The 24,210-nt window shown below is 54.6% G+C and overlaps 3 protein-coding genes across 3 annotated transcripts; 2 read left to right on the plus strand and 1 right to left on the minus strand.

The window, feature by feature from the left end:
* The first annotated feature begins 1,568 nt into the window (after positions 1–1,568).
* Positions 1,569–19,220, plus strand: P4HTM (prolyl 4-hydroxylase, transmembrane). Its single transcript, XM_064453637.1, has 9 exons — positions 1,569–1,906; positions 1,981–2,062; positions 11,384–11,574; positions 12,280–12,376; positions 14,449–14,611; positions 16,212–16,397; positions 16,856–16,946; positions 17,488–17,611; positions 18,900–19,220. The coding sequence occupies exons 1-9, from the start codon at positions 1,619–1,621 to the stop codon at positions 19,121–19,123; spliced, it is 1,446 nt and encodes a 481-aa protein (XP_064309707.1). The 5' UTR covers positions 1,569–1,618; the 3' UTR covers positions 19,124–19,220.
* Positions 3,006–11,389, minus strand: LOC104039609 (secreted frizzled-related protein 5). The gene is made up of 4 exons (XM_009505945.2): positions 8,887–11,389; positions 7,978–8,150; positions 6,964–7,050; positions 3,006–6,094 (listed from the first exon to the last, which is right to left on the minus strand). Exons 1-4 carry the CDS (start codon positions 9,210–9,212, stop codon positions 5,760–5,762), a joined length of 921 nt encoding a protein of 306 aa, XP_009504240.2. The 5' UTR covers positions 9,213–11,389; the 3' UTR covers positions 3,006–5,759.
* A 41-nt stretch (positions 19,221–19,261) lies between the features above and the next one.
* WDR6 (WD repeat domain 6) lies at positions 19,262–24,146 on the plus strand. The gene is made up of 6 exons (XM_064453628.1): positions 19,262–19,361; positions 19,442–21,854; positions 22,185–22,280; positions 22,487–22,603; positions 22,814–22,932; positions 23,048–24,146. Exons 1-6 carry the CDS (start codon positions 19,277–19,279, stop codon positions 23,536–23,538), a joined length of 3,321 nt encoding a protein of 1,106 aa, XP_064309698.1. The 5' UTR covers positions 19,262–19,276; the 3' UTR covers positions 23,539–24,146.
* Positions 24,147–24,210: the final 64 nt, after the last annotated feature.

Here is a 24,210-nt window from a genome sequence, read left to right on the forward strand (position 1 = left end):
GCAGTGCATAGAACCAATGTTTAAACTGTTCTTTTAAAACTTAATGTGCAAAGTACTAATTAGGATTAAAGCTGGTGTTCTTGTTGTCTAAATGTAACTATCATAACACCTAATCTCTTTGCAGAACAGGTATGTGGAGTTTCCTAATCCCAAACAACTCTCACTTCTGTTACATAATTGTCCAGCTTTGAGCTCGATGAGAATGGGGTTTTGTCTCTCTCCCTCCCTGCCTCTCTCCCTCTCCCACGCCCCCACAAAATGCTTTGCTATGAATCCTTGTTTGCAGACAAGCCAGGCTATATAGCTGTGGCCAAACTTAGTGAACAGACCACTGAGATGCTTGGCTGAGGAACAGTAATAAATATTGCACAGTGTGCCCCCTAATTCTTTCAAATTTTCTGAACTAGAGCTTTGTCAGCATTCTGTTTATTTTAAAAGAAAACAAAACACCCTTTCTGAAGGTGGTGAAAGTCCTGGTTTGCATGCATAGATTTCTGTATTCTCTGGGAAAACAACAGGACTGACTTGCTTTTGCAGCACAGGCAGGGTGACTTCTGTATTGGTGTCACATGGAAAGCCGTAGACTCCCAAGACAAAACCTGCAGAGCACAGGGACTGTTGGCTCTGTGTAAAGTGACTAGCACTGCTTGAGAGCCAGGTGACAGGAAGGAAATGGGAGTTCTCAATGCCAAAAGACAAGGCCAGTTTTTCCCCCCTCTAACAGGTACGTGGCCCTTTAGAGTCAGCAAGGTTACGTGAATGTAGGGGAATAGAAAGTGGCTCAGGAACTGTTTATTCTGAGGTACAAGTTTCCCTTTGGTGCATTGCTGCTACAGATGTGGAATGTTTGCTCTCTTTTTTCTTTTTTTTTTTTTTTTCCCTTTTGCTCTTGTTTCCAGTTCCTGCACCAGCCTGACACCTTTCCATCCTTGCATCCAATACTCTTTTATTTCAGCTTCGCTTGTGTTAGTGCGTTGGCTGCTTCATCTCTGATAGTCCTCAGGCTTCCCAGACTGTAACAAAAAATTTTCTACTGATGACGTAAACTGCATGACTGCTGCTCTGCGCACTGGCAAATGTGCTGTGCCTGTGCGGGGACAGGGGCAGCAGGAGGTTTCTGTACTATAGTCTTGCACTCTTAAATTTTAGACTTTCTAAGTGGGTGAAAAAAAATATAACTTTATTTTTAAATGATGCACTTGTTCTGGGAATTCCTTTCCTCGTCCTGGGTCCAGTTCAGGTTGTGGGACAGTGTTGGTGGGTGGCTGTGGTGTACCTCTGATGGGGCAGAGGGGTCCACAGAGTTGCTGTCACCCCTTGCTTTTCTTCCCAGGCACTGGAGAGGGGCAGGGGCGGCGGAAGCCCCCCGGGAGGCGGTTGCCAGAGGTGTGCCCTTGGTTTATTTGAAATAAATTGTGACTTTCTAACTTCGGAGGTGTCCTGGCTCTTCTTGGCGGGGGGAGGGGCGGCAGAGGGCAGCGCCACACGTGCCTCTTCCCGCCAGCGCCCTGGCCCCGCCCCATCAGCGGGGCGCTAGCCACGCCCCCCGCGGCGCGGTGACGCAGCACGCCAGGCGGTTGCCGGGGTGACGCGCGAGGCCTGGCGGGCCGGGGGCGCGATGGCGGCGGCGGCGGCGGCGGCGGCGGCGGCGGGGGGGGGAGGAGGGCGGGCGGAGGGAGCTCCGCTCCCCGGCCCGCCCGGGGGCCGCCCGCGGCCCGTCTGCTCGCGGCCGTACTTCCTGGTCCTCATGGTTTTCGCCCACCTCTACGTCCTCAACGTGCTGGGACTGCTGCTCTTCGTGCACCTCAGCGCCGGCGAGACCGGCGGGACGCCCCCCGCCGCCGCCGCCCCGCCGCCGCCGCCGCCGCCGCCCGCCCGCGCCCTCCCGCGCCTCGAGGGCATCAAGGCAAGGCCGGGCCCGGGGGAGCGGGGCTGGGGGGGCCGTGGCCGCGCTGCCGCTCACCGCTGCTCTCCCCGCAGGTGGGCCACACGCAGCGGGTGGAGCTGGTGCCCGGCCGGGCCCACGCCCTGCGCACCCTCAGCCTCAAGCCTCTCCTCTTCGGTGAGTACCGGCCCCGCCGGCCCCCTGCGCGCCGGGAGCGGGCGGCCGGCTCGGCGCCGTGACCCGGGGCTGGCAGCCCGGCCGTCACCCGGTGCCGGCGAGGCGGGAGCGCTGCCCGCGGATCCCGGCAGACGGCTCGGGGAGGGGCCCGGCGTCTGACAGCGGCCGGGGGTGTCGGTTGGTCTGCCGTCTCCCTCACGCCCGCCGCAGTCTGACACCCACGCGGGGAAAATGACTTCTCGTCTCTCCTCCCTGTGTCACTTTCCCTCGGGGCTGCCTTAAAAAGCGTTATTCTTGTGTAAGGTATTTTGATACGCCATTGGCAGAGGTTACGTGTTGTGGGTGGCCCAATTAGAAGAATTTGGGAGATGAACCTTTCCAGGTTTTCCAGTTTCCCTTTAAAATAACAGGAATAGGCAGAAGATCACGGAAGAGGACCTTAGAGAAGTTGCTAAATATTAGGAAGGGACAAAAGATCCCCAAACTTTTGGTAATAAATGGTGATAAAGCAATTTAGCGTTGGTACTTCAGTGCTGAGGAAAGCAGTAACAGAATAATTGACAGGTTTAATGTCTTCCACCATTTTGCATCCTGTTTTAGATTTATCAGTATTTCTGGCTGCTCTGATACACAACCACATGACATCCTTCTTTCAGATATTTAAAAACCTTCTCTATCTTCCTGTGATTTTTTGCTATGACCGGTGAAATCTCATTAATTGCACTCTGTGTTCTGGAAATCCACTGAGAATATACAAATTAATTTTTTGGGGACAGATGATTATAAAGTTCCTACTACTGCAAAGTCGGAGAAAACCTGTTTTCTCTGAAAAGGTAGCACTGAGTCTTTTAGATGCTTTCTCAATAATATAAGAGGGTTTTTTGCTGATTCCAAGTAGATTATACACACTGAAAGCCTGGCCACAAATCAGATAGGTTTCTTATTAAACTCCTTTAATGCAGTAAGTATCTGGAAGAAATATACAAAGGTTTTTCCTCACTTCTACACATGTGGTGCTCATGGTATGCAAATTTTTAAGTGTATTTCTGTCTGACATTCAGTAAACGGACACACCAACCTCAAACTGATGCCCCACAGCATTCACCAAACTGGCATCATTCCCTGAACCATGGTCTGGGGCAAGCACTCAGGTTTTTTGCTCAGGAAAACTCCTGTTTCCACCTCCTCTGCCCTACCAGTACTGCTTAAGAAAAAGAGTGGGTCCTGGCCTGCAGTGAAGGTGAGAAAAGGCAGACTGTCCCCAGCAGTGGTAATCCCACAACTTTTGTCTCTCTGGCACCTCCATTGGTTCTGGGGGAAGCGTTGCTCCCTGGGGGTGGTATTGCAGACAACGATGGACATTCCACATTTGCGATGGCACGGAGTCTGTTCTCCTTTGTCTTCTGATAGGGAGTCCTTTATTTAGAAACCGGCAACTCGCAAGACATCTCTTATCTCCTGGATGAACCTGCCAGGAGCCAGCTCTGACTTCAAAAGACTTCCAGAGGCTTCTCTATCTATGCATACAGTACCAATCTAAATCAACTTGTTTAAAAAAAAAAAAAACAACCCTAATTTATTTCATCTCTGTTGCTTAAATTAGTGGAAGTGTGTGTTTAACTGGGTTGTGTTAGTCAAAACCAGAAGTCACTAGCAAAGAAGGACTCTTGAATTTTACTTGAGGATTTCACTTAACACAAAGTGTTGCGGCACGCAAGAGGCAATTTAAGGAAATAAGTGGCTGGTCTGTGATCTTTGCTTTCAGCAGAGCAGGCCGTAGTGGGACTGTAGCAGCGGATGGCTTGTTAATGATTTCATGTGAGCTCTGGGCTTTGGAGCATGGCACTGGGCACCATAGGGGAACCTGCGGTTTGTTTTTAAATGTGCATAAGTCATCTGCTTTGAACGCAAGTGTATTTCCTGGAGCTATGAAAAAGTCCCTGCCCGATTTTTCCCCCCTCTGGCTATGAGATGTCCTTTCTAAAGCTTGTAAGTAAGACCATCTGTGCACTTTTTCATTAGGAAAAACTAGTAATCAAATAATCCGAATAATGGAAAACAAATATCAGACAAAACCTTTTCAACCTTCAGAGCTTTTATGTGTTCTGTTGTGTTTTCCAAATGCAGTCTGTTCAGAAGATACTGCCATTGCAGGGACCACCTGGCAGCAGATTCTGTGAACTGGGTGGCAGTTTGCAAGACAAGGCAGTAGGGAGGAATAAAAATAGGAAACGTTGCTGTGTTTTTCTTTGGAGCCTCAGGGAATAGAAGTAATCACTGCACAAATGTCAGGGTGCAGCTGAATTTCAGCGTGAGTGTCTGAGTGCTTGTCTCAGCCCACACTAAATCTGAAGACGAGATCTCATCGCGGGTTGTTACTGTGCTTTATGAGCACAGGGAGGCAATGTGTCTCCATCAAACTGAGTGGCTCTGTCCACAACCAAGACTGCAAGCATCATGAACAAAGCAGAATGCATTTCTCCCAAAAGCTGTTTTTCCCCTTATTTTCATATTTCAGTCCCAAGTTTCATCCAATATGGAAAACTTTCCATAGGCAGCGCTTTGTTAGGCAGCAGAAATACAATTTGTTTTCTCATTCTGGGATTTGCTGTTTTCTGCTCTGTGGTCTGGAGTGTAGAGCTATAACTGCGTTTACTCCTGCAGGGAATTACAGTCCCTATTTACTTGGGTGAGAGAGTGAGCTGCAGAGAACTTGGTGAGACTGAGTTTTGCCACCTTTTCAGTCTTCCTTGTGTGCAGTGGGAAGGCTGGACAGATAGGTAATGTTTCCTCCCCCACCGTATCAGAATTGCAAGTATTTCCTGCTGTGCTGTGGTTGGGGCTTGCCTCTGAGTCCCAAGCAAAGCTGCTGTTGCACACCAAAGCAAAGGTTTAAACAGTTGATGTCCTGCTCCTGCTCTGCTCTTTCTCAGGCTCTTGTGATAGCTTTGGTAGTTCCCCAGTTACCAGAATCTTCTGATGTTAAAAAATTACTTTCCCTGTTATGCAGAAATCCTCTGCTATCTTTGCTCTGTGCCTTTCCTGCTCAAGACAGCTATTTCCTTTTACCTGTGCAGATGCTCGTCATCTTTCAGCACAGTAAGCTGAAGGGACAGTCCAAGTGCCTGCTGAGGAGCTGAGTTTAACTTTCATTCTTGAAGGGGATGGGTGTCACCTGGGTGGGTTCCTCTCCCCTTTAATTTACGTCAGACTGTTCAAAAGTAAAGTATTTGCTCCATTACTTAAAAAAGCAGTCAGGGAGACTTCTGTGTAATCTCCCTGGACAGAAAGCAAGCAGGTACTTGGACAGCACTGCTGGCTCGGTCAAACAATGAAGCTAAAATGGCTATCGACTTTGATGGTGAGAACTAGAGGGAACTGTTATTACAGGTCTCTTCTAGTTTGCGCTTGCCTGCAAGGTTCAGTTCAGTTTTTTAGCGACATTGGATCCTACACAAAGCCATCCATCGCAAGTCCTGGATATGCAGAGCCTTGCAAGAGGATAGTGTTAAATCTGCATCCTTAAGCTCTGTCTCAGTAAAACAGGGATCTGTAGTGGGGCCTCATCTGTGGACTATGACTGCTTTGGATCACCTAAAAATTTTGTGTGCACATCTCCAAAACACCAACTGCCAGGGATAGGAGTTATTTAGCCTTAGGGAAAGGACCAGTTTCTTACTGATGGCATTGAGATTTTTCAGACCTTCCGGCCAGCCTGTTCAGGGCAGCGGTGATGTTTCCACCTCCGCACTGCCTGGTGCAGGTTCCTGTTCTTCTTTTGCCAGGCATAGGCCTTATTCACCACCACTTTGTCACTCTGTACTTCGCCGCTTACAACGAAGACCCCTGCGTGAGTGCCTCTCATGATATTATGGACGCAGGTAGCATCTATGTCCAGCCACTGCTGGAGCCTGGCAGGGATTTCGGTTCTGAGGAGCGGTCCATGCTTCAGGACCTCCACCCTGGAGGGGTCCAGGTCAAAGTCTGAGATGGTGGTGGTCATGTTCTTCCTCAGGATTCGGATTTTCACAGCTGCAGGGGTTGCAAAAAGAGCCATTAGTTCAGTTTACTTTTCATAGCTCTTACCTACTTGAACACACAGCCAACGTAAGGCTTTCTTGCACTTTCTGTAATGCGGTGATGCATCCAGCCAAGCTCTTGTAACTGCACTGAACTTGTCAAAGTTCTCATTTGAGGTTAGTTTCCAGTACTGAACACTGTTCTCACTCCACTTTTCTCATGAGAGCAGCAAGGTGTATCAGCACCACTGCGTGGGCAGAAACCCTGTAGGAAGCAGGGGCGCAAGCAAGTGGATACATAAAAGACCTGGTCTCGTGCAAATTACTTGAATTTTCTCTGAGCTGGGATTTCAGGAGGTGATCTGACTGCCAGCTGCCCAGGATTTTTAACTTTTTGGGTTTGTTTTTTTTTCATGAAGGTTGTGTGCCTGAATTCAGGACAGTATCTTGAAAACTTCCTGCGAGCTAATTGAGCGGAGCCAGTGCTGCCACCTGCTTGGGCTGGGAGAGGGAGAGTCACATTTCTAGAACAACAGTATTGAAGTTTGAAATAACTTGGCATTTGCTAAAGGTTTTTATGGGCATCGATTGAAATATTGATCTCCAAGGGAAAACCAGAGTAGTGCTTGTATTTAGCAGCCACAGACCAAAACCAAATCAGAGCCCACAAATATAAAGCAAGTCTTCACCTTCAGTGCTGCCTGGAGCTGGGCTCTCCTGCTACCTAACGGGTAAGTTGGGACCTGAAAATCCCTGCGATCTGCTGTGAAAGCTGCAGTTTCTCCAACTCAGTTTGTTATGGCAAAGCCATTTTCTGTCCATGCCACTACTTGGCTGCTGGAGGGAATGGCAGCAGCTCAGTGGAGGAGGGGGGTCACTCACCAAAATCATTGGCACAAAGGTTTTCCAGGATCTCCCTGGCAGTGCTGACCTCCTCAAGCTCGCAGTCCTGGCAGCTGGCTCGGGGCACTGCTGCAACAGAAATTCGGTTATGACGCCCTTGTCAAGCTTCACTGGAAAAGGCATAATGCAATTTTGAGATCTGCAAGTGGTTGCTTGCTGTTTCTGAGTGGTGCTTCCTCCCAAACTACCCAGTCCCTGGAGAGACAGCTTAGGCTGCCAGGCTGGGAAATGTTAAGCTCTCCTTTTTGTGGCTGGGGCAAACGCTGCTGGTTGTACTTTGTTTAGGCTTGTGTGTGTTGCTGCATTTTAAAGCAGCAGTGAAAATGCTTAATAAAGATCTCCTAGTTTGGATGAAACAGTAAAGCCACTGGTATGGCCAGACTCCATCCAGTGATGCTAAAATGAGGTGTCTGTTCTCCCCTTAACTGCTCTTGAATCTCCCCCAGTGTTGATTAGTATCTGGGTGTTTAATTTAGTCTTTGGGTCTTAAAGATGTTTTTTCTTGTGTAACTCATGCCTGCAGAGGCTTATGCCCCTTTGTGGTGTTTCCTAATGCTTAAAGGGAAGGCTTGCAAAACATTTCTTTTTGCATGTTTATTTAAACCTTGGACACAGCTGAAAGATTAGGACTGCAGCTCCTTAGCTCTGCTGGAAGCACATCTCACTGCCTGGCGCCTGCACACAGGCTGTGCCTAAGCATGAGACTTTAACAGCTATTTCTTCCCCCTGCCCCAAACCCCACGTGGTCTGATGGCACCCAGGGAGCTAATGAACACAGTAGAGGGGGGAACAAGCTGCAGTTAACTTTACACTAACTTTCTAGACATGGTGGAGTTCCCAGAGAGAACAAAACTAGAATTCATAAATTATCTTTTTTTTAATATAGCTTAAACCCAGAAATACTAGGAATAGAAACAAGGCATAGGCCCATCCTTTTGAGCTTTCAGTGTTACATGTGGGAAAACATATGAGAAAAAACAACCAAATCCTTACTTCTCCTGCTCGAGGAATTTTCATCCGTGGAGACTGCCGCGATGCACAGTTCATGATCTGCAGGAAACTTGTTGCAGTTCAGGATTTCGGGCCAGGGGTAGCCGTAACAAGCCATGACAGGCGCGCAGCTTCTCTTGACGGCTTCGCAGAGGCTGCGGCAGGGGTAGATGAGCCTGGGGAGGGAATGGGGATTGCAGCACCTGTGGATTCCTGGCAGCAGGCTGAGGGTCGAGCCCTGGCACTGCGCTGCTGCCGCACAGGGCTCTGTTGCACACCGTAGTGCTAGCAGAGCTACTTTGGGGTCTTTGATGTGTTTTGAACATTCATGCCCAGGAAGCAAACAATGAATTTCTGAGGACAGGAGGGATGAGGCCGTTCGATACAGGCTGCTGGCAGAAGCCTTTCCCCCCTGCTTACCTTTACAGGTGCCTAACTAGATACCTGATTCCCTTAGCAGCACTGTCCTTTGGCAGCTACACCTCAAAACTGAGTATTTTTCTTGGCTGCTGGCACTGTTGGGCTGAGGAAGCCCCTGCATGCTGGGGCAGGAGCCAGGAAGGGGCTGCAGGGGAGGTTGAAGGTGAAGCCATTGGGTGCCATCAGCTACTGCGTGTGCGAGGAGGGCGGCTAGGGGAGACGGCAGCAATGCCTGGGGTGGGAGAGCAGGAAAATCCAGAGGAGGGAATGTAATGTTTCTGCTCCTGCCAGATGAAATGCTCATGTTTCACTTTCAGAGGGAAGGCCCCTGCTGGGTAATCCAATTACCCCTCACCAAGAGGGGCAGGCATGGCTTCTCAGAGACTGTGCTGGTCACATTGCATGCATATTTTTTTCTCAGGAGGCAAATGCAGTTGTGCTCTTGGGGAGTGTTACTTGCTACAGCTGAAATAACTTGTAAAAGCATCTTACCTGTCCAAGCAGATTGGTGCAAAGAGAGAGCAGAGGAAAATCCTAGCATCTGGGTGGCACTCCCTGGCCAGCAAGGGCAGCCAGCTGGAAGACTGCTGGATCACTTCTGGCATGGTCTCGTGCTCTAGCAGGTTGGGAATCCTCATCTCGGAGTAGCCAATATCGTAGCACAAGGCCATGTGGTGTGGAATGGGTGTGCAGCTGGAGGATCTCCTCAGGTAGCTCGCCCAGGCTCCTGGAGAGCCCCAGAGCAGCAGGCACACCAGGAGACCCAGCAGCCATGGGCCACCCAGCCTTGGGGGGTGCCTGCGGTGGGCTGTGACCATGCTCAGAACGAGCTGGGAGCGGGCAAATAGGCAGCGTACCCTGGACTGAGCTGCTCCCAACTGTGGGATGCCTTTTATAGCCTACAAGCCACCTCTCTGTCAATCCATCCTCATTAAGTGCGGCCCTTTCAGAGCCCTCATGGGGAAGACAATGCTCCAATTTTCATTTGCCAGCGGCCCCGATTGTTTGGATTTTAGCAGGGGTTTGGCTTAGATCAGCAGGTGTGGAAATGAGGGCAGTTGGGGAGGGATGAATGACTTGGCCCATGTGTCTTGGGGCTCTTTGAGCCGAGATTGAATCTCTGTTTGACACCAGTGCTCCAACCCATCCCCTTTCTCTTGCTCCAGGATTAGTCATTATTTCATAAACCCCAATGTTTTCCTCTCTCTTGTTTTTGGTAAAAGCAATCAAGTGTTGCTTAAAGTCAATTAGGAGGCATTTGTTTAGCTGGATCTATTGTTGAGCAGGCAGGGAGATAGGATGGTTTCACAGACAGAAGTTAACTGTTTCAGAGAGCTGAGGGTAGAGGGGAACTAATTTGCAGCTATGGAGCAAGGTTGTTTGCAGATGGGATTGGCAGTGCTTAGCTGGAAACCCCCTCACCTTGCAACCTGCGTGACAGAGTGCACTTTCCGGTTAACAGAATCTTTACTTCATTATGAAATCCCTTTACTATGGCTGAAGAGCAGAATTGTCCTTCCTCAGTGCGTAATTAAGATTCCAGAAGCCGTCATTATCGTAGCCCAGTTTGGGGAACTGGAAATACTGGGGGCATTGCTTGCCAGTGCACACGGTTCATTCGGACCTGGTGCCGTGCCATGAGGTTCAAACCAGCCAGCGGAAGGGAAGCTCCGCTCTGAAGCATCCTCTGGCACAAGGACCCTGTGCTGCCTGTGGCGGAAATTGTTTCCTCAGAGGGTGTTACAGATACAGCCGGCTGCATTGTGTTGCTGGGGCTTCCCAGGAACATCTCATTTTCTCCAGGGCTAGTTCTGGTCTGTACTTAGCAAGAAGCCAACTGCTTATTGACAGTTTGAGCTGATAGGGTTGATTTAAGGTCATAGAAGTAATTAACTTACCACCACCACCACCACCTTTGAGGATTGCTGTTATAGCGGAGATATAATGTGGCCTTGGCACATACCTGCAGGAGCTCTAAGGGGGCTGCGATTTGGAGAGCAGGACCTTGGGCCTAGGAGCATTTAAACCTGTCCTGCTTTGGTGGTTTTTCTTTCCCTCTTCGAAAGTCTCAGCAGCTGGTAACAGGATCCCATAGCAGTGACAGACATCCGCCAGAAGGATCTTCTCAACCTGCTGGGCCACAGTGTAAGTGTGCTGTGGAACAGGACCTTGCCGGCGCTTTGCAGGTGTGTGCCCAGTGCACCATGCAGCTAGAAATCTCTTAGCCTCGTAGTCATCGGTGGATTTCTCTGCATTTAAATTTGCTTGGGATCCTGGTATTGCATGATTGCTGCTGGAGTCCTGCTGCAAAGGGGAGCTGGTGATACCGGGGTGCTACCTGGGTATGGAGCGTGGCATCCGCCATGTGCGGTGTCTTCCCCTGTAATAAATTTGAAGACCATTTTCAATTGAGGATCAAGGGAATGAGTGGGAATAAGTTTGGAAGTTGTTTCCTTGCTGTTTGAGTTTCATAGTACAGCACTGTGCCACATTCCCCTGAAAGGCGTTTGGTCTCGTGCAAAGTGCTGTCCTCTCCACGTGAGAGCAAGGGAGCCTGAAACCCTGGCTATCAACACTGCCCACCGCACAGGTTTTGGCCTGCCCTCCTGTAGAGCAGCAGCTCCCAGACTGTGATCCACATGTCACCTTTGAAGTGATAATATGTAGTGATATGCACATGTTTGTTCACTCCTTTGTCCATTGTGGCATCTGTGAGAGAGTTTAAGGGCTTGACCCCTAGATCCAAACATTTAGGAACTGCTGCTGTAAAAATACCCGCCTTCAGCAGCCCAGGTGTGTGGTGTATGCTCTTTGAGAGCTCTTCTGGTGGAAGGCTGGATGTGTTTGAACATCCCAAACTTAGGCAGTTTCTAAACTGCATCCCCCCACTTTTTTTTTCTTTTCCCCTCTTCCGAGTGGCCTGCCATCAGTATGGGGTCCAACTGTAACAGTTCCTCAGTCTCTGTTGCTGCTTACACTTTTGCTGCAGAAATTCCCGACTTCCTGACAGAGGAGGAGTGCAAGCTCATCGTCCATCTGGCACAGCTGAAGGGGCTGCAGAAGAGCCAGATCCTACCAACAGATGACTATGAGGAAGCCATGGAAATGATAGAAATCAGCCAGATGGACATTTTCAATCTGCTGGACCACAATCAGGATGGGCAGCTGCAGCTCAAAGAGGTAGAGTGTGGGATGGACCTGGGGAGGTTTGCTGGGAGACCCTCTGGCAGGTCCCCTCCTCAGATGGTCTCTTGATCACTCATGTGCTTGGGTGGGGCCGGACCCCAGTATATACCGATCAGTATTTGCTTAATTTGATGTCTCAAGACTTGTGCTGGCCTTCAGCATGGAAGTTTCTGGGGAAATGTGCAGCAGTTGTGATGCTGTTGGGAGGTAGCAGTGGTCCTTGGCAGCTGATGTGTGTTTTGAATATGTTGGATTAAATGACAACCTAGGGCAAGGCTCCTTCCTCTGGAGGTCAGAGCCTGCTGAGAGCTCTCCAGGATACTGCATCTCTCTGTCCATGGGGAAAGGAAGCATTTTGTTCCAAGCCCTTGGACAAGTAAAAGCATTCACTGTTATCATCAGTAGCTTTACTTTCCCTTCAGGAGAAAGAGCTGTGCCCCCTCCATCTCATGGCTGGTTAATCGAGTCCCAGCAGTAATTTGCCATGTCCTAAACTGGAAATAACAGCACTCATCAGCCACACGCTGTGTGTGGCTGCCAGATGATTGTCACTGCAGTCTTCTTCCTGCAGAGATGTCCTGACGCCTGCCTGGCCGATGCTCTGCAGAGGAGAGCCCGCCAGGCCTCAAGCAGGGAATCTGCAGGGTTTCACTAGTACGAGAAGCCGGTGCCCAGTGTTGATCCATTTATGAATTTCAGGTGTTGACCCACACCCGGCTTGGGAATGGCAGGTGGATGACCCCTGAAAACATCCGGGAGATGTACACTGCAGTCAAGGCCGATCCTGATGGGAATGGTAAGAGCAGCTCCATGGGAATCCTTTTACCCTCAGCACGCTGGATGCCTTGCATAGCTGTGCGGGGCAGAGCATGAGCCACGTCCCTGCCTAGGCCTTTTTCTCTAGCTTTGTTCTTCAAATGAAAATAACACCGATTTAGAAGCCTTCACAGAAAAGTAAAATCAGCGTAAACCTCTTGTTGCAGCACTGCTGCCCCTTCACCAGTCTGGCGGCAGACTAGTTCTACCGCCTGGTCTTGGATCTGGCAGAAGCAGGACCAGAATACAACTCCGCACTCCCTCTCCCCTGTCAGACTTGCCTTGGCTCGTGCCCAGCTGTAACAGGACCTTCAGGGTGTGCTTCTGCTCCTGTGGTCTGAGAGACCACTTGGACCCTGATTACACAGCTCTTGTTACCTGTGCTGCAGGTTTTAAGATGCACACTCCGCTTCCCCCCCCCCCATTTTCAGGGAGACTTCTGCAGCGGTCTAGGAGTGCTGCATCACTGGCAGGGGAGGGCAGACTAAGTGGAGGGCAGGGTAGTCTTGTTGGTCAGCCTTTGTTGCTGACCCCCTCTCTGCTGCTGCAAACTGTCTGTATTGTGTGAGGCCACTTCTGCCCCTCCTGCCTCCCATCTCCTAAGGGCTCCTGCTGGTCCGGACATGCACTCTAACCTCTGCTGCTCTAATTAGAGTGGCCTCAATTAAGCAATTCTCCATTTCCTAATCAAATTAAGTGGACACACAGGCTCTGCACACTGTCTTCCAGTGACCTGGCTTTGACAGCTGCCCAGGAGGAGCTGCTCTGGAGTTGAAGCCGTACCCATGTGAATGCCTAAATATCCGGAGAGCAGCCCATGCCCGCCCTGTTCCTCTGGGCTGGTGGCATTCTTGGCAGGGGTAGGAGCATATGACTGAGTCATCAGTGCCTTTTCCACCGTTCTGGACATTAACAAATGAAAGGTCCTGTTAAAGTGCTCTCGGCAGGATCTTGCTTCCAGAGTGCTGCTTCCCTCTGTTGTCAGATTGGTAGGTGACACCAAGAGACCAGGTCACAACCTGGATGTGGTACTGCATCATCGAAGACCACGCGGAGTAAGGGGAAGTAAGGACAGCGAGACACTAGAAATAATAATGGTGTGGATAATTTGGTCACGACCACTGGCACCTGAGGAAATGTCCCAGGCTGACCCTGGTGGCTGGTCCATCCTCCTGCTGGGGGGTGCTGTGTGCCTGGGGAGCAGAGCTGGTGCCACAGCAGCACTGAGTTTGCTGCCTGAGCAAGCTCTACTCGCAGCCCATGATGCGTGCTGGCTGCTGGGTAGCCTGGTGCAGTGCTCCGCATGCTCTGGTCCCCAGTGCAGGGCTTCCTTCTTCTCCAGAAAGGGGAAACAACAAATGTGAGGATTTGAAAGTCCATCCCTTGCCAAGTCCAGCTGAGCACAAACAAGAAATACCTGTTTTGGTAGAAACCATTTTTTTACCTCTCGCTTTTCTGTCATTTCTACTTAGGCGAGATCTTGCTCTGTTGTATTTCTCGCTCGTTTTGCAGTAACACAAATGCAGAAGAATGTACCGCTTTTTCTGGGTTTGGCTTTTTTAAATTACCATGCAAGGTAGAAAATGTGGTTGGAGGTGTCCCACTCTGCTCTTAAACGTGTCTATTTAAATATCTAAGTAACAAGCTCCAAGGCATCAGGTGGTGCAGGCTTTTTAGCTATGGCACTGGGTATGTTAGAACTGTAGCTGCTTTTTCTCTCTTTTGATGGATTGGTTTGTGTGTTTTAGGAGCTTTTTAAAGTTCAAAATGGTATTTTGCCTGTCCCAGTTCTGACCCTGCACGGCATCTAACAGTCCACTTTTGCAGGTCACTCTGTGTCCTCTACTCTGCTAAAGGCGAGAGCGTTGCTGGGGCCTGTAATCCTGCATGTAGGGGGTGCAGCCTGTGGCTGGCACCCTGGTGGACACTGAATGGGGTGTGTTTGAGGAAGGCAGTTTCTGCAGTGCCCTCAGCTGGTGGTTTCTCTGAGTACAGGACACCAAGAACTATTACCTGCAGCAGAGTGGGCCAGCTTTTCCTTTCTTCCTGTAGGTGTGCTGAGTTTGGAGGAGTTCAAACAATTGAATATCCGTGATTTCCACAAGTACATGGGGAGCCAGAAAGTGAAGATGAGTGACTTGGTGCGCAACAGCCAGCACACCTGGCTGTACCAGGGCGAGGGGGCACACCAGGTTATGAGATCCATACGGCAAAGGTAAGGACCAGGCCGCCGAGGGACGGTTGGATTTGTGTAGGCACAAGGACCACCTGTGCCGGGAGAGGCAGTGGCAGACTTGCTAATATTCACACTTCCTAATTGCCTGGAAGTCTTAGGCGTATAAAGAGCAACGAACGCAGACGTGAAATGGGGAGAGGAGGTTTTCATTAGAACAAGAATTTGCATTGTCCCATGGAAAAGGAAAAAGAAAAATCAAACCTGTCAGCATCTCCGTTCATTTTTGGGAACAGCCCTGTAAAACCAAGAAGACTTGGCATTATATGAAATAATTCATTCTAGTTAGTAAATGAGCTTACTGGGAGAAACTGGCCATTTCCAATGCTGTCTGGGTGCCAGTAGCTGTTGTCATTTGCTTTAGTTACTCATGCATTTCACTGAAATCTGTCTTAGCTGTTCAGAGCTGACTTTTTAACAAGCACGACTTCACCTCAAGTAAGCCGAGTTAGTTTAATCCTCCGAGCACACAGATCGCAGGGCAGCTCACAGCAGATGGGAGAACCTCTTACCCTTCCCTTCATCTCAGAGTTGGTACTGGGAAGTGCTGAAACCCAGCACGCAGGCCAAATTGTTTAGCTGTGGTGAGTTTCAGATAATTGGCTGGAGACTGTCTTGTTCTTGTGGTGCTGGTCCTTTCCCAGAACGTGGGTGGGTAAAATCTGTCCTGAGGCTTGAAAACGGCTGTTGGCCACTCCCTTTCTTCAGTGCATTCCAGCAGGAGAATGGGGTTGCATATTGCCTTGATTAGAGTAGACTGTGGCTGCCACCTTCTCCATGCCAGCTAGCCAGCGTACAGAGGCATCAGCATACTGCTTTTACCCTCTTCAGTTGGCCGCTGTTACAAGGATGTGAAGACATAGCGCTGAAGAGAGGCTGTTACAGTCCTCCCTGGGACCGTGTGGTGCCTGGAGGGGCTTTGCCTGGGTGCTGCCCCAAGGGCTTCACCGGTCCAAATTCTCAGAGCTCTGAGTGTTCTTTGGCAGGTCTCGAGAGGTACCTGCTTGCCTTGGGGATGATCTCAGATGTAGCAGCGGAAAAATCCCAGAGCAGGAGGGCTCCGGTCTTCTTGATCACTTCCCGTGTCCCTCTGCCCTGGGGGGAGGCTGCTGAAAAGGCAACAGGGAAAGGTGAGTTAGGTGACAAGAATATTCCTAGAGCTAGTCTCTCGTTCACTCTCAGCAGGGGCCCTGTGCTTTGCTAACTGTCCCCAAGGTCTGTAGGTGGTGTGCAGGAGTCCAGAGGAGCCATGAGATGGCACGTAAAGGCTCCAGGGACACACACAGAAGGGATCTTGCTGAGCAAGCAAAGTCTTCCTGAGAGCAGTCCTCCTGGAGATGCACCCTTCGGTTTCGGGGTTTTTTTTATTAACCTTGCAAGGACTTTCTGAGCTGATGCTGATGGTCCAACAGATCTGTAAGGACCTAGTTATCTCTTGGCATGCTTGCTGCAGTCCATCTGTCTCTCCGTTCTGTTGGGGAAGGGGGTTATCTTTCTCTGGATTTATTTGGTGCTTGCAAGTAGCAGCCGACCAGGTTGATGGTGCTTTCCCCTTACCTTGCTCTGCTCCCCTCTTCCCCAGGGTGATGCGCCTGACTCGCTTGCCCCCTGAGATTGTGGAGCACAGTGAGCCCCTCCAGGTTGTGCGGTATGACCAAGGAGGTCACTACCATGCCCACATGGACAGTGGCCCTGTCTTCCCTGAGACGGCCTGCAGCCACACCAAGCTGGTCGCCAATGAAAGCGCCCCCTTTGAGACCTCATGCCGGTAAGGTCTGCTTTGGCACAATCTGCAACATGTTAGAGAAGAGGTGTGGAGAGCCATTTCGCCTCACCTCGTGTGGGACTTGGTGCTCAGGTTGCGGGCTTGCAAACCAGCTCTGGAGACCATTGGCATGAAGGGGTCTGAAGAGGGTGGTGGGTGAATCCTGCAAGTCCATGGAGCTGGTGCAAGGAGTAGGGCAGAGAGATTCTGCATAGTGGCTGGGCCATCCCCACCAGCAGCTAGAAACACACCCTCAGAGGCTAAATCCCTACCCATTGCAGGTGGGAATTTTGTTTGTTGTCCTTGTCTTGTCCTTGGAGAAAAGCTGATGATGTAAATCATGTATCTTGTGATGTCTTGGAGGAACGGCTGTATGTATGGTAGAAGGGCAGGGTGCAGACAGCCCCTGTGCATCTCTTCCTGTTCCAGTTGTGTCCCCTGACAGCCGCTCTGTCTTGCAGGTATGTGACAGTGCTGTTCTACCTGAACAATGTGACTGGGGGCGGTGAAACAGTCTTTCCTATAGCTGATAACAGGACGTACGAAGAGATGGTAAATGAATCTCGCCTACATGTTACCTGTGAGGGTTCTGAGTCCCTCTTTGATTGCCTTTATTCACTGGGGCTGCAGAAGGGGTCCAGTGTGCGAGATTGGTGGACGTTAGCCTTCGTAGCTAGAGCATGGGGAAACTGTGTCTCTCTGGGGCCAAGGGAAGAGGCGCAGGGCTTTGACAGCTGCATCTCTCCCCGCTCAGAGGTGTGAGGGGTGGTCTGTTGGCCTTGCTGCCATAACACGGGTCCTGCTTGCTTCTGTCTGGGCAGGTTTTCTCAGGCTAAGTCTCAGCAGGTATGTTGTGCTCCTGTCAGGAAGTGTGTTAAGGAATGGGTGGCTGCTCTAGGCACAAACCTCCATGGGGCTGAAACTGGCTGTTCCGGGTGGGTTGTGAAAGCCCTGTCCTGCGCAGCATCAGCCTTGAGCTGTCCCTGTGGGGTGGTCAGGCAAAGGGCAGGATGACGGCTGGCAGCAGAGGCTGCCAGGAGTGTGTGCGCTTTGTTCCAGCCCCGTTTGCGACACCTCTGTGGTTTCTTGCCAGTCTTTGATCCAGAACGACGTTGACCTGCGAGATACTCGGAAAAACTGCGACAAGGGCAATTTGCGAGTGAAACCTCAGCAAGGCACCGCTGTCTTCTGGTACAACTACCTGTCAGACGGAGAAGGTACAGTCCTGTTTCAAGATTTGGCTCTTGGGAGGGGTAGGACTGCAGGAGGTGACAGCCGTTGTCGTCTTGCGGCAGCTGAGAGCTAAGAAGAGACCCAAAGGGTGGTAGCTGCCTGCTAGTGGGAACTGTAGAGTCTACTTGTCACCAGCTGGGTAGGAGCTTCCTGACCCTGAAAGGCCTTTGTTTACAGGCAGTAGGTCAGTGGCTCCTGATGTCTTTGCGGGACAGGACTGGCTAGCAAACAAAGACCTTGGCTGCACTAGCCATCGCCAGCTGCCTTCTATCCCACTGTGCAAGCTGAAACTCCTGCTGGAACTCAGTCTGCAATTCAAAATGTTTCACTGATGTGGTGTTGCCCAAAGGGGCAGGGAGGGGAGGTAGACAAAGGCACGGCCATCAGCTCTGCAGCACAGGGAGGCATGGCCCAACTCCTGCTTTATAGCTCAACTGCAGCCTGATGATATGTGTCCTCGGGGCTGTTTTTCTGACGAAGCGCAGCGTGGTTTTCCCTGACAGCCAGGCTGGGGGATTGACATGAATCTTGGAAGATTCTGGTTGCTGGTGAGTATGACTCCAGAGTGCTTTGATGGCAGATTTTGAGCAGTGGTGGGAGCAAGGAGTATAGCATCTCAGCTCCCCTGGGAGCAGCCCGTGTTTCCATTTCTAGAAAAATCCACAGAGGAGGTCACAAGACCAGTGTTTGGGCTGTTGGATGATAATATCAAGACCATCACTCTCCTGTAAGAAGAGCCCTGTTGTGTTTTTATGAGCAAATTATTCCTAAATGGAAAGCGGCTGCTGATGCAAGTCAGCCACAGAAAAACCATGGGTCCTCTGTAAGAAGAGGGTCACTTAGAGCTGCTGAAATGCAATCTCTAATAGGGCTGAGGGCCTCTGGCTTCCACAGGCCTTCTCGTGGCAGCACCCATCTCTACCACACCAGCCTGCCCTTTTGGGAAGAGCAGAGAAAAATGGCAGCCGTGATGCAGAATACAGGAGCCCCTTGTGCTGGGTGGAGACATGGAGGCAAGCAGCTTTCTGCACTTGGGGAGCCTGCCCTGGCAAGCTGTTCGTAGGTGCTAGGGTGGGGTAGCTGGATGGAGGTACATGGAGGGGTGCCAGGAGGAGCCAACTCCTGTAAGGTGTATCTGAGCTAAAATCCAAGCAGGCGCTGTGAGCCAGAGAGCTGGTGTCAGTGTTGAGGGGCTGTGCCCCACTGTGCAGTCCCGGCTATACTGTTCTGCCACGCTCCTGGCCACCTCCTAACAGGGCTTATGCTCCGCAGGCTGGGTGGGGGAGCTGGACGACTTCGCCCTGCATGGGGGCTGCCTGGTCACCCAAGGCACCAAGTGGATTGCCAACAACTGGATCAATGTGGATCCCAACCGGCGGCGACAGCTGCAGTTCCAGCAGGAGATGGAGCGCTACGCGGGGGCGGGGGCCGAGCCCGGAGCCCCGGGCGAGTGGACAGTGGATAAAGCCTACAGCGGCGTGCACCTGGAGCTGTAGGGTTGGGGGTCGGGTTGGGTGTGAGGCTGTCTGCGCCCACGTGGCCTTTTCCCGCGCTGGGCGGAGGGGCGGGGACGCGTGGCGCGCCAATAAAGCGTGGAGAGGTAGGCGGTGCCTGGGCGTGTTCTGGGGCGGGGCGGCGGGGTCAGGCCAATGAGCGGTGGCGGCAAGATGGAGTCGGTGGCTCTGGTGGCGCCGGTAACGGCGCTCGAGTTCGTGGGGGACGTGCTGCTGGCGGGTGAGCGCGGGGCCGGCGTCGGGACCGGCGCCGTGGGCGGGAGAAGGGGCGGCGGCGGCGGCTGACGAGGTGTCCCGTAGGCACGGGCCCGGAGGTGGCGGCGTTCCGGCTGAGCGGCGGCGGCGGCGGCACGGCGGGGCGGCGGAGCGTGCTGCGTGAGGCCGATGTGCAGGGGCTGCGGGCCGAGCCCGGCCCCGGGGGCGGCGGCGGGTCGGTGGTGCGGGTGGCGGCCTTTGGCGGGCGGTGGCTGGCCGTGGTGGCGGTGCGGCGGGGCGGGGCGGGCAGCGGCCCGCGGCTGGCGGCGTGCGGCGGCGGGGCAGCGCGGGAGCTGGGGGCGCGGGTGTGGGAGGCGCGGTGGGCGGCGGGCGGGCGGCTGGCGCTGGCGCTGGGCGGCGGGTCCGTGGGGCTGTACGAGTGGCGGGGCGGCGGGGGCTGGTTGCGGCGGGCGAGCTGCGGCGGGGCCGGGGCGCTGCGCTGTGCCGTGCTGGCGGGGACGGGCTGGGAGCGGTTGGCGCTGGCGGCTGGTACGGCGACGGGGAGCGTGGTGGTGTGGCGGGCAGCGGCGGCGGCGGCCCCACGGCGGAGGCTGCTCGGGCACCGGGGCGCGGTGCTGGCCCTCTGCTACGCGGCGGCGCGGGGGCTGCTCGCCTCCGCCTCCGAGGACCGCAGCGTGCGGGTCTGGGCCGTGGGCGAGATGGGCGGCGGGGACGGCTCCTGCCTGATGGTGTGCTACGGGCACGGGTCGCGGGTGGCCGCCGTGGCGCTGCGAGGGCCGTGCCCGGTCAGCGCCGGGGAGGACGGCGCCTGCCTGGAGTGGGACGGCGGCGGGGGCGTGCTGCGGGCGCGGCGGGGGCACCGCGGAGCCCTGCGGGCCCTGGCCCTGCGCCCCGCCGGCGGCTGCCTCGCCACGGGCGGCGATGACGGCGGTGTCCGGTTCTGCCGGCCCCGGCGGGAGGCTCTGGACGGCGCCCCGGTGGCGGCGGCGCTGGGGGCCCCGGGGCGGCCGCGGGCCGTGGTGCTGGCGGGGCCGCGGCGGGTGCTGGCGCTGGGCGAGGCGGGCGGGCTGACGGCTTACGAGGCGGCGGAGGGGCGCTGGGTGCCGGTGCTGCCCGCCGCCACCACCGGTGGGACTCGCGGGGTGCTGGCGGCCGCCCCCCTGCCCGGCGGGGCCCAGGCGCTCTGTGCCCTAGCCGGAGGTGACGGGCGCCTCCTCATCTTCGCCCTGGGGCACCCCGAGGCTTCCACCGGTCTGAGGCTGTTCGAGGGGGCCGTGCGCGGGCTGGGCTGGGTCTCCCGCCCCGGGCTGCCCCCCGACACTGCTGCTGCCCTCCTGGTCTCCGGGCCCGACGGGGAGATGATCTGGCTGGACGTTACCCACCGCCCTGGGCAGGAACCCCAGGTGTGGCTCATGGGACGCTACCTCCTGCCCCCCTGCAAGCAGTGCTGGCACACCTGCGCAGCCTTCCTGCCCCAGGAAAGGCTGCTGGTCTGCGGGGACCGCCGGGGTTCCCTCCTCCTCTTCCCTTGCAGCAGCTCCCCAGGGCAGGCTGTGGAAAGCACTGGCATCGCCAATGGCAGCACAGACCCAGTCGGCGAGGACTGCGGCAGACAGTCAGAGCTCTCTTGCTTGTCGCACAAAGGGGCTCTTCCCCTTGAGGCCCCGCTCTCTGTGCTCTTCGGGCTCCACGGGAAGACAGGGGTTACTTCAGTGACCTGCCACGGGGGCTACATTTACAGCACCGGTCGGGATGGCTGCTACCGCCAGCTCTGCCTGCAAGGCCAGCGGCTGGAGGTACTGCGGAAGTACAGGCCCTGCAAAGGGCTGCAGTGGATCGAGGAGCTGCGCTTCACCCTGGATGGGGACCTGCTCGTGCTGGGCTTTCACTCTGACAACTTTGTGGTGTGGAGCAGCAGGACCGGCACAAACCTCCACTGTGTCCCCTGTGGCGGGGGGCACCGCTCCTGGAGCTACTGCAGCAGCTCCTCGACTGAGGCTTTCGCCTTTGTCAAGTGCGGGGATGTGATGCTGTACCGCCGCGAGGCTGAGCCCTGCGAGCAGCAGGTGCTCTTGGCGTCCCTGCATGGGCGGGCGATTACCTGCGTACGGCGCCTAGGGGCCGTGGAGGTGCCCGGCCACACTGCCCTTAACATCTTTGTCACTGGCAGCGAGGACACCACGGCCTGCGTTGTAGTGCTCAGTGAGCACTCCCGGGGGGCCGTGCCACTCGCCCGGCTCAGTGACCACATTTCCAGTGTGAGGGCACTGGCGCTGGCTGGCCCCACGGGATCTGACCACAAGGGCTTGTCTGCCCTGCTTTTCTCTGCGGGTGGCCGGGCACAAATCGAGTGCTACCAGCTGCTGTGTGCTTGGGACCCAGCCTCTGAGAGTGCCGTGGCCTGCCAGGTTGTCCATGTGGCCTCCCACCGGCTGGACAAGCACTGGGACCGGAAGAAGAACAGGCACAAGCTTGTCAAGATGGACCCGGAGACGAGGTGAATCTCAGGGACCATACCAGGCAGGCTTAGCAGTGACCACACTCTGGGATGATGCTGGGAACTGTGCTGGCCTCCACTGGGATGCCCCTTTGTGTGGCTGCAGGCTCAGCTGAGGCAGAAGGAGCGGGCTTGGCTTTAGGCACATGTCCCATGCCCAGTAGCTGGGCCTGGAGGGGCTTTGGGGGTTAGGGAAAGGCTCAGTCTTTCCTCCTGCCTCCTCTGAGTGCTCAGAGCTGCATCCCACACTGGGTGCTCTGCTGGGCCACCCGCCTCCCCGAGGCCACAGGTATCACCAAGGTGTCAGTGAGCGTCACATGTTTGCTGCAGGTACATGTCCCTGTCGGTCATACCCGGGACCAGCTCCGAGCAGCTGCCGACAATCTGGAAGTTCCTGGCTGCTGCCTGCAGCGATGGATCAGTCCGGTGAGGAGTTGTTGCAGTGCTTGGCAGGGAGAACAGAGCTGGGGCTGGCAAGGGGGAATAGGAGCAGGGCAGGCTCCGTGGGAGAGGCTCTGCCATGGATGTGGCCGGCCCTGAGCCACTAGCAGGACAGCACATGGTGGGAAGTGTGGGCAGAGGTGCTGGGAGCCCCCTTCTCCCGTGACTGACTGCCTTTTACTCCAACACAGGGTCTTTGGGCTGCTGGAGGCTGCCCGGAAGCTGGTGCTGGTGGCGGAGTCATTTCACCACCAGCGCTGTGTGCTGAAGGTGGAGGCATTCCTGCACACGCAGGCAGGAAGGGAGAGGTGAGTCCGGAACACCATGCAGTGATGACCAAGGCTCTGGGGAGAAGAGTTTCTCCTCATAGGGACGGCAGCGGCAGCCTAGTGGCTGGAGGGAAAGGAGAAATCGGTTTGCAGGGGCTGTTCTGCCACTTCCCTGGATCTCGGTGGGGACCCTCAGGGCTGCCTGTCACAGGGCTGTGGCCAGAGGCTCCCCCAACACCTCTTCTCTAGGAGGCACCTTCTGTGCAGCGCAGCCACTGATGGCAGCATCGCCTTCTGGGACATCACCAGCCTCATCACAGATGCAATGGATGCCCTGCACCAAGCGGAGGGAGAGATGCAGCCCCTGGGTTGGTGTAGCTGCCAGCACCTCTACTCTGCCTCCTGGGGGGGGACAGCTGGTGGCCCCTCTGCTCCCTCTGGCCAAGGTGAGCATCACTCTCCTGACCAAGCCTGTTTTCCCAGCCCTGGGCACCCCGCTGCTCACCATCATGGCCCACAGCTGCGGTGTGAACAGCCTCCATGTCCACGTGATGCCAGAGGGACAGTACCTGGTGGCCAGTGGCAGTGACGACGGCTCGATCCATGTTTGCCTGCTGGAGGTGGCATCAGGCGGGGACGAGGCTGCAGCAGGGACCTGCCTGCGCATCCTGGAGCGGGTGGCCAGGCCCTGCGCCCACGCCGCCCATGTGACAGGGATCCGGGTGCTGCAGCCAGACCTGCTGCTCTCTGCCTCGGTGGACCAGCGCCTGACGCTGTGGCACCGGGGCCCGGGCGGGCTGGACGCACTCAGCACCACCTTCTTCCATGTGCCTGACCTGGCTGAGCTGGACTGCTGGGAGGTGACAGAGGCTGGCGGGGAGCTGCGGTACTGCTGCGTGCTCTGCGGGCAGGGCCTGGAGATGCTGCACAGCATGGCCCCCACCAGGCCCGCTCTGCTGGAGGCTCCCCAGTAACGGGGCAGGCATGCAGCACACCTTCCTCCCCACCTGCCTGGGGAGGGCACCCTGCACTTGTGCTCTGCCTGTCACCACAGCCCCTGTCCCAGCCTGCATGCTGATGTGTCCACTCTTGAGGAGACAGGTGTGCTTAGCTCCTCTGGGGACAGCACAGCCATGTCTGGGGTGCTCAAGGCTGGCAATCTCAGAGAAGGTGGCAGATATGGCCTGTCCTAGACAAGCCTATGGCTCCCCAACCAGTAAAGGAGGAGTGGGGTCCTTGGCTCACCCTGCCCAGAAGTTCTTCCTCCCTGAGGTGCGAGGGACCTATGACAAGGGTTTCCAGCCCTGGTCCCAGAGAGGAACATGCCTGGGAGGGTACTGAGCACTGTGCCCTCCCTGCTTGAGAGCAGCAGGATGCCAAGGCTGGTCAGGTGTGGCATGTGGCAGGCTACAGCCTTGTGCTCCCTGGGGCAGGGCCCTGTGTGACAGCTGACCCTGCAGTGCTGGGGACACTGCTGAAATGAGGGGGAAAGCTGATCCTCTGCAGCAGCACCCTGCAGGGTGAGGGGGCAGCAACCCACAGGTGGTGTGCCAGCCTGGGCCTGGCCACACACCCCCTCAGCACAACCCTTCAGTGCGGCCTCAACCCGAGTGGGTTGTGCTGTGCAGCAGCAGGACCCAGTGCAG

Source organism: Phalacrocorax carbo, chromosome 6, assembly GCF_963921805.1.
Source record: "Phalacrocorax carbo chromosome 6, bPhaCar2.1, whole genome shotgun sequence".
Lineage (NCBI taxonomy): Eukaryota > Metazoa > Chordata > Aves > Suliformes > Phalacrocoracidae > Phalacrocorax > Phalacrocorax carbo.

Bases quoted from the DNA above. Each gene is read 5' to 3' on its own strand.
- P4HTM (XM_064453637.1), top strand. From the start codon at position 1,619: ATGGCGGCGGCGGCGGCGGCGGCGGCGGCGGCGGGGGGGGGAGGAGGG. The intron at 12,377-14,448 runs GTAAGAGCAGCT...TTCTTCCTGTAG, and splicing joins GGCCGATCCTGATGGGAATG to GTGTGCTGAGTTTGGAGGAG. The intron at 14,612-16,211 runs GTAAGGACCAGG...CCTCTTCCCCAG, and splicing joins ATGAGATCCATACGGCAAAG to GGTGATGCGCCTGACTCGCT.
- LOC104039609 (XM_009505945.2), bottom strand. From the start codon at position 9,212: ATGGTCACAGCCCACCGCAGGCACCCCCCAAGGCTGGGTGGCCCATGG. The intron at 7,051-7,977 runs GTAAGGATTTGG...CTGTTGCAGCAG, and splicing joins AAATTCCTCGAGCAGGAGAA to TGCCCCGAGCCAGCTGCCAG. The intron at 6,095-6,963 runs GTGAGTGACCCC...CAACCCCTGCAG, and splicing joins CCTTTGTGCCAATGATTTTG to CTGTGAAAATCCGAATCCTG.
- WDR6 (XM_064453628.1), top strand. From the start codon at position 19,277: ATGAGCGGTGGCGGCAAGATGGAGTCGGTGGCTCTGGTGGCGCCGGTA. The intron at 19,362-19,441 runs GTGAGCGCGGGG...GGTGTCCCGTAG, and splicing joins GGGGGACGTGCTGCTGGCGG to GCACGGGCCCGGAGGTGGCG. The intron at 22,933-23,047 runs GTTGGTGTAGCT...CTGTTTTCCCAG, and splicing joins GGGAGAGATGCAGCCCCTGG to CCCTGGGCACCCCGCTGCTC.